This window comes from Dipodomys ordii, unplaced genomic scaffold (genome assembly GCF_000151885.1).
Source record: "Dipodomys ordii isolate 6190 unplaced genomic scaffold, Dord_2.0 Scaffold13, whole genome shotgun sequence".
Lineage (NCBI taxonomy): Eukaryota > Metazoa > Chordata > Mammalia > Rodentia > Heteromyidae > Dipodomys > Dipodomys ordii.
The window spans coordinates 17,065,829-17,079,943 of NW_012267229.1; the positions used below are offsets into that span (position 1 = coordinate 17,065,829).

Consider the following 14,115-nt stretch of genomic DNA (forward strand, 5'->3'; position numbering starts at 1 on the left):
TTAACATGGCTCCTGATTCTTAAATGTTAGCTTTGAGATTCAAACTTCCCCTCTTGTTCTACTGTGGACAATAATGCATTCTAAAGTCTTCAAACTAAACATTACTCTCATACTGTATCTCTAGCCCCACACTTTACTACCCAGTTCTCCATCCGTATATATGATAGTGTAGTTGAATTCTCCATTTGATATCACAAATTGATTTATTAGCTTCCCCGCTGTTCTAAACCTATATTGTTTAATCTTTATGGTATCCCAGAGTTATAGATTCTACCATTCTTCCAACCTTACAGACAAGAGATTAAATGACTTCTGTCACAGGAAGTGACAAGATTGGTTTTTTGTTTGTTTTAGGATTGGGTTAAGAGACAGGTTACATATCAATTATGTTCTGGACACCATGAGCAACACATCACATTCATCCACTTAACACTTAGCACAAGCTATCACTTCTCACCTCAACTTCAGTAAAGCTTAACTGCTCTTCATATCTACATCTTGCTTGTTTCTGTTACCCACAGAGCAAATAGTGACTTTTTCCAAATCAAGTTCAGGGGTTGAGCAGTAGCTTAGTGGTAGAGAACCAATCTACCATGTATGAGGCCCTGGAATTTACTCTCAGCCCTAGAAAAGAAAAACCAAAAAAAACCCTAAAAGTAGTCTTATCCCTTAGTATTAACTCAAAAGATGTTAACTCAATATCAAAACTAAAGCACACGATATATATTAGGATACAGACAATGAGTAGTCTTTCCTTAAAATTGGACATTTGTGAACAATGCTCAATGTTCTTAGCCCCTAAAATGATTCATTAAGCATGGTCCTAATTGACTTGGGTTGAAAAATCTATTTACAGTAGGTAGCAGTGGCACATACCTATAATCTTAGCTACTCAGGAGGCTGAGATGTGAAAAATCAAAGTTTGAAGCCATCCTTGGCAGAAAAATCCACAAGAGTTATCCCCAATTAACCAGTAAAACACCAGATTGAAGGTGTGGCTCAAGTGAGTGGAATACCAGCCATGAGTGAAGAAGCTGAGCTGAGAGCATGGGGGCCTATATTCAAGCCCCAGTATCAGCACCCAAAACAAAACCAGATAAAACAAGAATAGATGAACAGTTCTGACCATGAAGGATATTTAACAGAACGAGCAGCTGATTCTGAAGGCCATTTCAAAAAAGAGGCTTTGAGCATTTTGAACATTCCAGGAGAAAGTATGTCTCCAACATTCTTTTGGATGCACAAATTCCATCACTCTGAAAAAAGTCCAAGTTCTCTGCAATCAGCCAAATATCCTCAAGGGCAACAGACAGAACTTTCCAGTCCAGAATGCCACAGAAACACCACATGCTGGGATACTCTTCCTAGTCCTATCTTCTGACTATTGCATGGCAGAAAATCTGGATAACATCACTGACAAGATGGAGAGCACTGTGTGACAGGGTTCTGTAGGTGAAGTTTGAGCAGTTTTCGAGCAGGTGAATGATCTAATTGTTCCATGCTTCTCTTTTCTGCAGAGGTAAGCGAAAAGAAAAAAAAATTACTGGAAACTTAATGTATGTATACTGCCCGACAGTGAAGGCATCACAATGACAAATCTGAGGGTGCCTGTCCTCAAAGAAAGGGCACAATTACAGTGGTAGGAAAGCCAGGCGTGACTGCAACAATATAAGTGAAAAATGAGTGAAGATGTGTATAGCAAATGATTTAGAGCTGAAAACAGGAAAAACTATGGAGGTACAATGTAAGTGTGATTTGGGGGATTCTCAAGAATTGAAGAGTTGTTAAAGGTAGCACGAATTTTTTTGGCTTGGATCTGACACCACACAGTTCATGGAATGCTTCTGTAGAATATACACCCACACACTTCACATCAGTATACTACGTATTGTGGGGAGAAAATTAAATCACTTGATAGAAGCATTATCCTGAGAACCATGGTGCTTGCTCAGAAGGGCAATTTGAAACACAAAATGTTATTAGGTACATTACTATAAGCAGCACACTTACGGAGCTGTACTGACACCTTCTGGAGACACTGGGTACTTTCATCCATGAATGCCTGCAGCTGCTTCACTGATCCTTGGAGCTCATCCATCTGTAGACAGAAGACAGCCATGAGCAGGCTGCATGGCTTCACTAAACCTACAGGAGCTTTGGACTACTCTTTAAAGCCTGGAATACGTACACCAGACATTCTCTGTGGGAACCTCCTCATACTCGTGGCTCTATGCAGCAGGAGGCTGACCCCATAACCTCTAGCAAAGGATATCATGCCCTCTAACATTTGGTTGGGTGTGTCCATGAAGAAACCCTGGCAGGAAGGAGCTGACCAAGGCCATATTATTATTGCTCAAACTTGTTCCCAGACAGGTCATCCTGAGTTAACTGCATCCTTTATGTAGAGGTCATGACTCAGACAGCAGCCAACTATGGGACTCTTGTCCCAGATGGCACAATAATGGCTCCTCTCTCCAAACAAAAGGTAAGAATTCAGTTACCTGTAAGCCCCATGTTACTTCACTAACTGATTCCCTGAGACTTACACCTTTATTTATTTATTTTTGTAGGTTGTAGGGCTTGAACTGTGAGCCTGGGCGCTGTCCCTCAGCTCTTCAGCTCAGGGAGAGTGCTCTACCACTTGAGCAACAGCACCACTTCTGGTTTTCTGGTTAATTGGAGACAAGAGTATCATGAAGCCAGGTGCCATGGCCTACACCTATAATCCTAGCTACTCAGGAGGCTGAGATCTGAGAAAAGTCCATGAGACTCTGATCCCCAATAAACCACCAAAAAAAAAAAACCGGAAGTGGCGCTGTGGCTCAAGTAGTAGAGGGCTCACCTTGACCTAGAGAGCTCAAGGGCAGTGCCCAGGCCCAGAGTTCAAGTCCCATGACTGACCAAAAGAAGAAAAAAAAAAAGGGTATCACAGACTTGGCTGCCCAGGCTGGCTTTGAACGATCCTCAGATTTCAGCCTCCTGAGTAGCTAGGATTACAGGTATGAGCCACCAGCACCTGCTGAGACCTATGCCTTTATAGAGTCTCGAAAAATAATGCTGGGCATTGGTGGCTCATGCCTCAGAAGGCTTAGATTTGAAGATCATGGTTTGAAGCCAGCTCAGTCAGGAAAGTCCACAAAGACTCTAGCTGTGGCTTAAGTGGTAGACTGCTAGCCTTGAGCAAAAAAGCCCAGGGACAGTGACCAGACCCTGAGTTCAAGCCCCAAAACCAATACAAAAATAAATAAATAAATAAATAAGGCTTTGAAAAGTCCTTGAATTACCTTCCTTCCAAATACCACCTGCTTTCTGCTGATATTAGGGATAATACCATGCCATACTCCTAAATGTCTTCAAGTTGTGATTAAGCAGCCACCTGGAAGGGCCTTAAAGAATTCTTTATGTAAAATAAAAACTGTGGTCTTCCCTATATTCTCTGCCCCCTTCCTTGCTTTACTAGCACTCACCACCTCATATGTTTCCTTTTTTTTTTTTTTCAATTTTCTCTCCATGTTTCCCAAAGTGGAGTTGAATATTATCTTTATTATATTATTATTTATATTATATTCTCCAAGTGTTTTAATTTCCAAGGATAATGCAATTGTGAATGCCCCTAATAGGCTTATATGCTAAAGGCTTGTTCACTAGCTAGAGGCCCCAGTGGGAGATGGAAGAATCTTTAAGAAGTAGGGTTTAGTACAATGAAGTGACGTCACTGGAATGTGTCTTTGAAGGGGAGATAAGGACCCTGACCTTGTTCTCTTTCTGCTTCCCAGCACCATTTGGTAAGCATCCTCCTGTGCATACATTCCCAACATAATGTACTGTGTGTGGGGAAAGGCCTAAAGCAATAGGGCCAAGTGACCATGGACTGAAACCTCTGAGATCGGTTGATTCTGTCAGGTATTTTGTCACAGCAATGGCAAGCTGACTTAGAAAGGTGACAGGTAGCAAGGTGCAGCTGGATAATCTGAATAAACTCGAAGCAACTTACCACCAACTCCATACAATCAAAGACTTTGTTCTGGCTCCGTATAATTTCCTGGTAGTCAGGCTTTGTGTTGAGAACTGCACTTTGGGAAGACCCAAGGTATATTTTAGGGTCCATGTTGACTTCAGTGATTTTGGTTGCAAGTGAGCTTCTAAGAACAAACAATAAAATAAAATACTTGAATAGATGGAAAGTTCATGGAAATAACTTTTTCACAATGACATCTACAGTTTACTGAGGACTTCTTAGGTTCCAGACACTACTAATTAGTTTACTGTTTTTTTTTTCTTCCTGTGCCAGTCCTGAGGCTTGAATTTAGAGCCGAGGTACTATCCCTGAGCTTTCTTTTTGTTTTGTTTTGTCGGTTGTGGGCCTGAACTCTAGGCCTGAGCACTGTCCCTTAGCTCTTCACTCAAGGCTAGCACTCTACCACTTGAGCCACAGCACCACCTCTGGCTTTTTCTGCTTATGTGGTGTTGAGGAATCTAACCCAGGGCTTCATGCATGAAAGGCAATCACTCTACCACTGAGCCACCTTCCCAACCCTCCCTGAGCTTTCTTACTCAAGCTTAGCATTCTACCACTTGAGACACAGCTCCAAGTCTGACTCTTTTGGTGCTTACAAACTTTCCTGCTTATACTGGCTTTGAACCATGATACTCAGATCTCCATCTCCTGAGTAGCTAGGATTACAGGCGTGAAACAAGCACCTGGCTCAGTTTACATTTAATCTCATTCAACATTCACAATGATCCAGTGAGGTAGGTACAAATATTATGCACATTTTCAAATGAGGATTCTCAGATTCCAAGAGATTAAGTGACTTGCCCACAGTCACAAAACTAAGGAGAAGTAGTCAAGACCTTAGACAGTTTCTGGAACATTCCTCTGAGGTTTCCCATAAAAGTTTTTATTCTAAAGCTGTCACCTTCAACATTATCTTCATAAAGTGTATACATGGAATATGTCCAGATGATTACCAATGACCATCGCTGCCTGGACTGGGCAAGCTTTTCAAACCATGTTCCTCAAATGTTCTTTTTACTGATAGAACATTAGTAATCAGGGTTTTGGCTAACAGTTGATAGCTGGGTTTCTAGCTAAGAAATGGTTGGAAAACAGCTTAATATTGGATGTGATAGGGAGAGATCTAGCTGATTAAGTAGATGCTTTCATCCACACTTTATATAAGGTTTTTGTGAGCTTCAAAGATGTGAAGTGATTTTCCAAAGTACTATGATTAGAGAAAAACATTCAGGGCTAGGTTTTTTTTTTCTGTTGGTCATGAGATTTGAATGCTGGGCCTGGGTGCTGTCCCTCAGCTCTTCAGCTCAAGGCTTTCACTCTACCACTTGAGCCACAGCACCACTTCTGGTTTTCTTGTGGTTAACTGGAAATGTCTCACGGGACTTTTCAGCCTGGGCTGGCTTTGAACTGCAATCCTCATATCTCAGCCTCCTAAGTAGCTAGGATTACAGGAGTCATTCACTGGCGTCCAGCCTAGATTTTTTTATTTTTACTTTTTTAAGTTAAACTTACTCTAAAATTTGTAGCTATTCCTTAACAAGTGTTCTCATTAAGAGGGCTGAAGACAGTGATGCCAATGCCCTGTTTTCCTCCCTCAGTCTCCATTTATGATCAAAGTACAAATGTACACTTTAATAGAATCTTGATGAGCTGACTGAACAAAAAGATACATCATTTCTTTGTTCTAACAGTCCAGAAAACAAACTCAAAACAAATTCCACAAGGAAACAAAAAAAGATATTCCAGTTCACAGATCTAACCTGGACATTGCTTCTGGCAGTGCTTCCTTCTGGTAACGCTGCAAGAGCTGATCCCAGGTTTGACTTTCTAAAGAAAATCTACAGAATTGAAAGGCAAAATTCAGTTAACTTTTGATCATCTTATTCTGAATCATTCAGGGCAACCATAAGTACATAAGGCATATAATCTGGTAAATATTAGTAAAAAGGTCATTAAAGGATTAGAAAGCTGGAGTGGCTTAATGGCTATTAATCGAATTGTTAAAATCAAATTAACACCCTTATTCCCTATACTCCATCCAATGAAACTAGCCACCAGTATAGCCCATAAACATCTTCAAAAAACATACAGAGCTTCCTAACTTTTAAGGCTGATATACAAATACTGAATCCTGTTAACCCAGCATTTTTCCCAGGTTTATTTTTCTCACACGAAGAATTCTGTATTGTCCAAGAAAAGTTCACTCATTTTCACTTACTTTGCTATATACTCCTTCATCTCAGCCACTGATGTTTCCAGAGAAAAATCTGATGCTTTTCTGGAATATACATTGGATTATGAATTCAATATGAATCAGGAACCATTTGCTTTTAATATAATGTCTTACAGAATTTTAATGGCAAAAAGACATGCTCATAGTTTTTACCTTTCAACAAATATTTTTTCTTGACTGTATCTCCCAGATTAACCTTTCTAAAAAGTCCCTTTGTTTTTTCTGTTCTTAGAAACTCTACAACTCTACTTGCATTTAGAAGAAAAGTCAAAACTCCTTAGTATGGCACTTAAGGCTTCTTATGTTCTTCCTCTGCTCAGCTTACCAAGTTGGATAATCCAATGACTCAGCTCAGTTAGATGTTTAATTCCAATGGAAAAGAAGTGGGCACTAGGGACTGAAGATGTAGCTCAAGTGGTAGAGTGACTGCCTCGCACACAGAAAGATGCTCTAATACCATTAAAAAGTAGTAGTAGTAGTAGTAATAATAATAATAATAGCATATTTTTAAAGCCAGTGCTGAAAATCTTAGCTACTTAGGAGGCCACGATGTGAGGATTTCAGTTTGAACCCAGGTGAGGCAGTAAAGTCTGTGAGATTCTTACCTCCAATAAAGTATCAAAGAAACAAATTAAGGTGTGGCTCAAGTGGTAGGGCATTAGCCTTGAACAAAAAAGTTAAGGGACAGTGCCTAGACCCTAAGTTCAAGCTCTAGTATGCACATACACGTACATACATGTGTACATACTCAGCAGCAGCAGCAGACACTGAAGATATCAAAATATGGCAAATGTACTTGATATTCTACCTAGTAGAAACAAATTCAAACCCGGGGACCAAAAAAAAAAAAGGAATGTGGCTTATTGGTAGAATGCTTGCCTTGCATGCATAAAGCCCTGGGTTAGATTCCTTAGTACCACATGAACAGAAAAAGCTGGAAGTGATGCTGTGGCTCAAGTGGTAGAGTGCTAGCCTTGAGCAAAAGAAGCTCAAGCTCAGAGACAGTGCCCAGGCTGAGTTCATGCCCTAAGACTGGCAAAAAAAAAAAAAAAGTCATGCTATTCTACAGACCTGGAAAAAGTAGAACTTCATGAAGTCCAAAGTTAAAGTTCATGATGTAAGACCAAGTGTAACTTCTTTTTTTTCAGCTTTGAGCCTAGGACTTGAACTTAGTACCTGATACTTTCATGTATTGGTAAGGCTTCTACCAATTGAGCCATGCCTCCAACTCAAGCATATCTTTTGTTGTAGGGCCAACATAGGACTGGGGATGACAGCTTCATTCCTGAAGAATCAATGGTTTAAGGGGTGGGATTTTAATTTTTATTATTATTTTTTGCCTGAGACTGGACTCGAACTCAGTATCTGATGCTTGCTTGCTCTCATTGGCTGGCACTCTACACGCCTCCAACTCCAAAGTTTTTCTTTTTTTTTTTGCAAGGGGGGAGGTTTAAATACTGGTAATGTTATGCTTACCAAAAGCCAATGAACATGAGCTTCTTTCATCTCACATGGCTAGCAAAGATCTACATATGTGTTTTCCTCATCTTCCTGTGGTGTCCTTACCACTCAGGTATTATGTGTCAGCCCAAAGATCAAAATATTAGTCTACACCAGTCACTCTATTTGTTGACTTCCTAAATTATCACTATCTGGAATCATAATTTCTTTGCATTTTGCTGTCTCTCTTTCAGTATATAACAGAAGAAACTTATCCCTACATCCTCAGTATTTAAAAAAGGCTGGTAGGGGCTGGGAAGGTGGCTCAGTGGTAGAGTGCTTGCTTTGCATGCATGAGGTTCTGGGTTCGATTCCTCAGCACCACATAAGTAGAAAAAGCTGGAATTGGCACTGTGGCTCAAATGGTAGAGTGCTAGCCTTGAGCTGAAGAGCTGAGGGACAGTGCCCAGGCCCAGAGGTCAGGCCCCATGACCAACAACTACAAAAAAGGCTGCTACATGCTAGGTGCTGGTAGCTGGTGCCTATAATCCTGGTTACTCAGGAGACTAAGATCAGAGGATTGCAGTTCAAAAACCAGCTCAGTCAGACAAATATAAGACTCTTAGCTCCAATTAACCAGCAAAAAGCTGGAAGAGGAAGTATGGGTTAAGTGGTAGAGCTCCAGCTCAAGAGAAAAAGCTAAGGCAGATCACAAGGTACCAGTATGCATTTTAAAAAACATACAAAACAAAAACAACTCAAGTTGGGTGCTGGTAGCTCACATGTGTAATCCTAGGTACCCAAGAGGCTGAGATTTGAGGGTTATGGTTCAAAGCCATACTCTTATCTCCAATTAACCACTAGAAAAACATAAGTGGCACTGTGGCTCAAAGCGGTAGAGCATTAGCCTTGAGCCAAGAGCTGGACAGCGCCCAGGCCCTGAGTTCAAGCCCCATAACCAACAAAAAACAAACAAGCAAAAAAAATCTCAACAAAAAAGACTGGTATGGGCTGGGAAGGTGGCTCAGTGGTAGAGCACATGAGACCTCATGCCTTGCATGCATGAGGCCCTGGGTTCGATTCCTCAGCACCACATAAGCAGAAAAAATAAAAAAGCTGGAAGTGGTGCTGTGGTTCAAGTAGCAGAGTGCTAGCCTTGAGCTGAAGAGCTGAGGGACAGCGCCCAGGCCCAGAGTTCAGGCCCCACAACCGGACCCCCCCCCAAAAAAAGGCTGTATATAAGAAGATGCTGGATAAATGTTTACTGAGCAAAGGAACAACTATTTAATTATAAAGAAGTCAATTCAGTTATATATTAGAACAGAAGTAACATTGCTTGCTTACTCTTTTGACTCTTCAAAGCATTTTTGTAAAATACCATCACTTTCCAGTCTGTCTGCAAAATGTTTCAATTCTTCAGAAAGAGAAGATGCTAGAGAGAATATATTTATGTCATAAAATTAAAGATACAACTTTTCCCAATGAGCAGCTTAAAAAGACACTTAAAAGGTATTCCCAGGTCTAATGTCATCCATGATATTCTGGCCCTCTGTCATTTACCCAAAAAAGTGGTGTAGGGGTGTACAATTTATCTTTTATTTCCAATTGACCAAGAAAAAAAAACCCTGGAAATACAACCGTGGCTTATGTGCCAGCCTTAAGTGAAAAAAGACTAGCATAGGCAAAGAATCCCAAAGACTCCATTTTAACAGAAGTTGGGTATGGTAGCCTGTCATCCCAGCTATGGCAGGAAGTATAAAATAGGAGGAAAAGTCCAGATGCATATCTAGGAATAGGCAAGACCCTACCTTAAAATAACCAGTGATATAAAGAGCTTGAGGAACTGCTTAACAGAAAGCCTGCCTAGCAAGCATGAAGCCCAGAGTTCAAACCTCAGTAGTATTAAAAAAAAAAAAAAAAGTAAAAAAGTATTCAGAGCACCAGTGGCTCATGCCTGTAATCCTAGTTACTCAGGAGGATGAGATCTGAGGATCACGGTTCAAAGCCAGCTTGGACAGGAAAGTCCATAAGACTCTTATCTCCAATAAAGCACCAGAAAACCAGAAGTGGCACTGTAGAGATTCGATTCCTCAGTACCACATAAGTAGAAAAAGCTGGAAGTGGCACTGTGGCTCAAATGGTAGAGAGCTAGTCTTGAGCTGAAAAGCCCAGGGACATCACTCAGGCCCAGAGTTCAAATCCCATGACTGACTTGTAATAGAAAAAGACTGATATTCTAAAAGTTAAAGTACTTGTTAATCAAACATTGTTCATTTATGTAAGGGAATATTATATACAACTACCAAAATGCCAAAGCAGCTCTATATGTGTGATATAGAATAATCTGCAGGATAAATTATTAGGTAAAAAGGAAAAAAATCCAAGTTTGGGACATGGTATAGCTCAGAAGTAAAATGCTTGCTTGGTGTGCACGAACCTCCAGGTTTGATCCCCAGTCCCTGGGAAAGCTGAAGTATTGAATAGTACAGAGTATCAAATCATATAATTCTAATGAATATTTCAACAAACAATAAAAATCTCTGTAAGAATACACAAGAAAACTAGTGGCCATAACTGCCTCTGTAAAGAAGTTGAGATGGGGCTTAGGGTAGGGTGATTATTTTCTACTTTCTTATGAGTTTAATATATATTCTTATGTTAAATGCAATTAAAAAATGAACAAAACAGGGCTGGGAAGGTGGCTCAGTGGTAGAGCGCTTGCCTTGCATGCCTGAGGCCCTGGGTTCGATTCCTCAGCACCACATAAGCAGAAAAAGCCGGAAGTGGCGCTATGGCTCAAGTGGTGGTAGAGTGCTAGCCTTGAGCTGAAGAGCCAAGGGACGGCACCCAGGCCCAGAGTTCAGGCCCCCACAACCGGCAAAAAAAAAATGAACAAAACAAAAAGGACCTGGTTTTATGGGGCAGTGGCTCCTTTAAATGGAGAGCCTGCAAATGAGGCTTTGGCTGACCCCAAGAAGGGTCCAAGGTCAAAGCACAGTTGTCTATCTTCAGCAACTTACCTTTTGCTCTAAAACTTTCCAGACTGAAGCCCTTAGTGTCCCTTAGGAAAGGTTCGAGTTTCTGAACAGAGAACTAATAAAGAAAAGCATTTTTAGTACAACCACCACAATTTTCCAGACCAGACCAAAGTTCATATAACTTCATGATGTTTACTACAATGGGAAACTAAACATGATTCTTTTTCATCTAAGATGTTTCATATCAACAAATAGGTAACAAAATAAAAATTTTCTTTATTGTTCTGATTACCCATTTTGATTGTGATTGTGTGTTGGCCCTGGGGGTTGAACTCAGGGCTTGGGCACTGTGTCTGACTTCTTTGCTCAAAGCTCGTATTCTACCACTTGAACCACATAGCTTCACTTTTAGTTCTGGGTTTTTTTTTTTGGTTTGTTTGTTTTTTGTAGTTAACTGGAGATAAGTCTCATGGACTTTCTTGCCCAGTCTGGCTTTGAATCACAATCCTCAGATCTCAGCCTCTTGGGTAGGTAGGATTACAGACATGAGCCAATGGCACCTGTCACCATTTTGATTTTTAATTCAGTAAAAAGTGGTCATTTAACTCAAATGAATTATTTATTTGACTAATTTTCCATAAGCATCAGTGAGCCATATAATAAACAACCTGACTTTTGTTGTCAGTGCTGGGGCTTGAGCTCAGGGCCTAGGTACTGTTCCTGAGCTTTTCTGTACAAGGTTTCACTTCTGGCTTTTTTGGTGGTTAATTGGTGATAAGTGTTTCACAGACTTTCCTTCTGGGTTGGTTTTAAACTGAGATCCTCAGATCTCAGCCTCCCGAGCAGCTAGGATTACAGGGGTGAGCCACAGGCTCTAATAACTTGATTTTACCTGCTTTAAATTCCTACCATTTAGAGGCCACACTGGGGAAATCTGTAGGCTACTTAGTAATGGGAGTAGCAGAAAATTGGAACCAAAAATTAACTTAGCTACCAGAATTAAATCTAGAGGAACACCTTCTAATTGATTCATCACATAGTATTAATATCCCTTTGTAGTTACTACAATAAGAATAAACAACAACCTGGGTGCTGGTGGCTCACGCCTGTATTCCTAGCTACTCAGGAGGCTGAGATCTGAGGACCACGGTTCAAAGCCATGAAAGTCTGTGAGACTCTTCTCTCCAATAAACCACTTGAAAACTGGAAGTGGTGCTGTGGCTCAAGTGGTAGAGTGCTCACCTTGAGCTGAAAAGCGCAGGGACAGCACCCAAGCTCAGAGTTCAAGCACCGTGACTGACCAAAAAAAAAAAGAATAAACAACAACAAAAGCACTTTCCAATCACAAGAATCTCACCTGGAAACTGGAAAACAGGAGAGCACCAAGCCTTTTGCTTTCTGGTAAGTCACCACTGATAGACCTGCTAAGCTCTGACAGAAAATAAGACCATATTTAAAGAATTGCACACTTAAAGATAACAATGCGACAAAACAAAAATTTCCTCTCTGTGACACAATCCAACTTAAGATAAAAAACATCTTCTCTAGCTGGGTGCCGGTAGCCTGTAATCCTAGCTACTCAGGAGGCTGAGCTCTGAGGATAGCGGTTCAAAGCCAACCCAGAAAGGAAAAGTCCATGAGACTCTTATCTCCAATAAACTACCAGAAAACTGGAAGTGGCACTGTGGCTCAAGAGGTAGAGCTCTCACTTTGGGCTGAAGAGCTAAGGGACAGTGCCTAGGCCCAGAGTTCAAGCCTACAACCAAAAAAAAAAAGAAAAAGAAAAGGCATCTTCTCTGATTAAAGGAATAATTCTAATCCTTCCAGGATCACTAAGGAATAATACAATCTTTAAGAAATGTTATTGGGGGGCTGAGAAGGTGGCTCAGTGGTAGAGCGCTTGCCTTGAATGCTCAAGGCCCTGGGTTCGATTCCTCAGCACCACATAAGCAAAAAGAAAAAAGCTGGAAGTGGCGCTGTGGTTCAAGTGGTAGAGCGCTAGCCTTGAGCTGAAGAGCTGAGGGACAGCACCCAGGCCCAGAGTTCAGGCCCCACGACCAGACCAAAAAAAATAAAAAATAAAATAAGAAATGTTATTAGGGTCTGGAGGCATGGCCTAAAATGGCAGAGCACCTGCCTAGCAAGGTCAAAGTCTTGAGTTTAAACCATAGTACCAGCAACAAAAGAAAACAGTAGAATCTTTTGATGCATTACATTAAAATCTTGTTTGATTAAATTAGGCCAAAAAAGGGCTAGGAAGGTGTCTCAGTAGTAGAGTGCCTGCCTTGTCTTCATGAGGCCCTTGGTTAGATTCCTCAGCACCACATAAGCAGAAAAAGCTGGAAGTGGCGCTGTGGCTCAAGTGGCAGGGCGTTTGTGAGCCTTGAGCTGAAGAGCTGAGGGGCAGCACCCAGGCCCACAGTTCAGGCCCCACGACTGGCGAAAAAAAAAAAAAAAAAAAAACCTGGCCAAAAAAACCCTATTTACCTATTTTTATGATTCAGAGAAAGGAGATGAAAACATATGATCATTTTTATAGTTGGCACTGACCTATGCTTGAAATGAATCGCCTTTAAGAGTCTTCTATGAACTCTATGAGCTCCATTTGTAAAATGAGACCAGTGACTGAAAGAGCCTTGGTTCAAACCCAAGACTCACACCAGGGTCTGTTTTTCCCATTGGTAGCATGCTGCCTCTCTGTAATAGCTAACACCTGTTGAACATTTGCTATTTAAAGGGCATTTTCTTTAGCTGGCTAGCCCTGAGGTAAGTATCTTATCAATGTTATTTTGATGACACATTACAGAGGCACAAAGGCCAGGTAACAGATCTTGCTCTAGGTCACATGAATAATGAGGCTGAATTGGGTAAGCCTTTTATGTAATTATCCCACCGATTTCTCAAGCAACAAGATGTAAAGATTTTTTTCAATTATGTCCATTTAAATACAAATTATTACCCAGCTTTGGGAATACTAGCACTACATGTCTTTTTGCCCTCCAGCTTCATCCAGCTGGCAATGTTTTTAAAGTACTCTTGTCTCTTGACTAACTCTTAAGGCTGTGACTCAGGAAAAACCGAATTGTTTCTGCGTATAACCAAGGACACCTGAACAGGAAAATCATACAATAACCAGTCTTATCACACTGATGATTTCAAGTCTAAATACTCTGGAATAGATGAAGATGTCTAATCTTGAGGAACTACTAATTTTTCTTACACATGTAGAAACTAAAACAATATTGTGATGTGCTATTTTTTTTTGGGGGGGAGGGTCCAGTCGTGGGGCCTGAACTCTGGGCCTGGGCACTGTCCCTCAGCTCTTCAGCTCAAGGCTAGCGCTCTACCACATGAGCCACAACGCCACTTCCGGCTTTTTTCTTTTTGCTTATGTGGTGCTGAGGAATCAAACCCAGGGCCTCATGCATGCAAGGCAAGCGCTCTAC

At 41.0% G+C, this 14,115-nt stretch overlaps 1 protein-coding gene across 3 annotated transcripts in view; it reads right to left on the reverse strand.

Moving 5' to 3' along the window:
- Positions 1 to 1,114: 1,114 nt before the first annotated feature.
- The window catches only part of Dsn1 (DSN1, MIS12 kinetochore complex component), a 16,441-nt gene continuing 3,440 nt past the window's right edge, over positions 1,115 to 14,115 (reverse strand). For all 3 annotated transcript variants that reach the window (XM_013011119.1, XM_013011118.1, XM_013011116.1), the window contains 8 exons: positions 12,027 to 12,100; positions 10,712 to 10,784; positions 9,036 to 9,123; positions 6,237 to 6,296; positions 5,779 to 5,856; positions 3,995 to 4,142; positions 2,011 to 2,098; positions 1,115 to 1,511 (listed from right to left, as the gene is read on the reverse strand). In XM_013011119.1, coding sequence (XP_012866573.1) covers positions 1,411 to 1,511; positions 2,011 to 2,098; positions 3,995 to 4,142; positions 5,779 to 5,856; positions 6,237 to 6,296; positions 9,036 to 9,123; positions 10,712 to 10,784; positions 12,027 to 12,100 — 710 coding nt within the window. In that variant the 3' untranslated portion in view covers positions 1,115 to 1,410. The remainder of the gene's footprint in view (positions 1,512 to 2,010; positions 2,099 to 3,994; positions 4,143 to 5,778; positions 5,857 to 6,236; positions 6,297 to 9,035; positions 9,124 to 10,711; positions 10,785 to 12,026; positions 12,101 to 14,115) is intronic.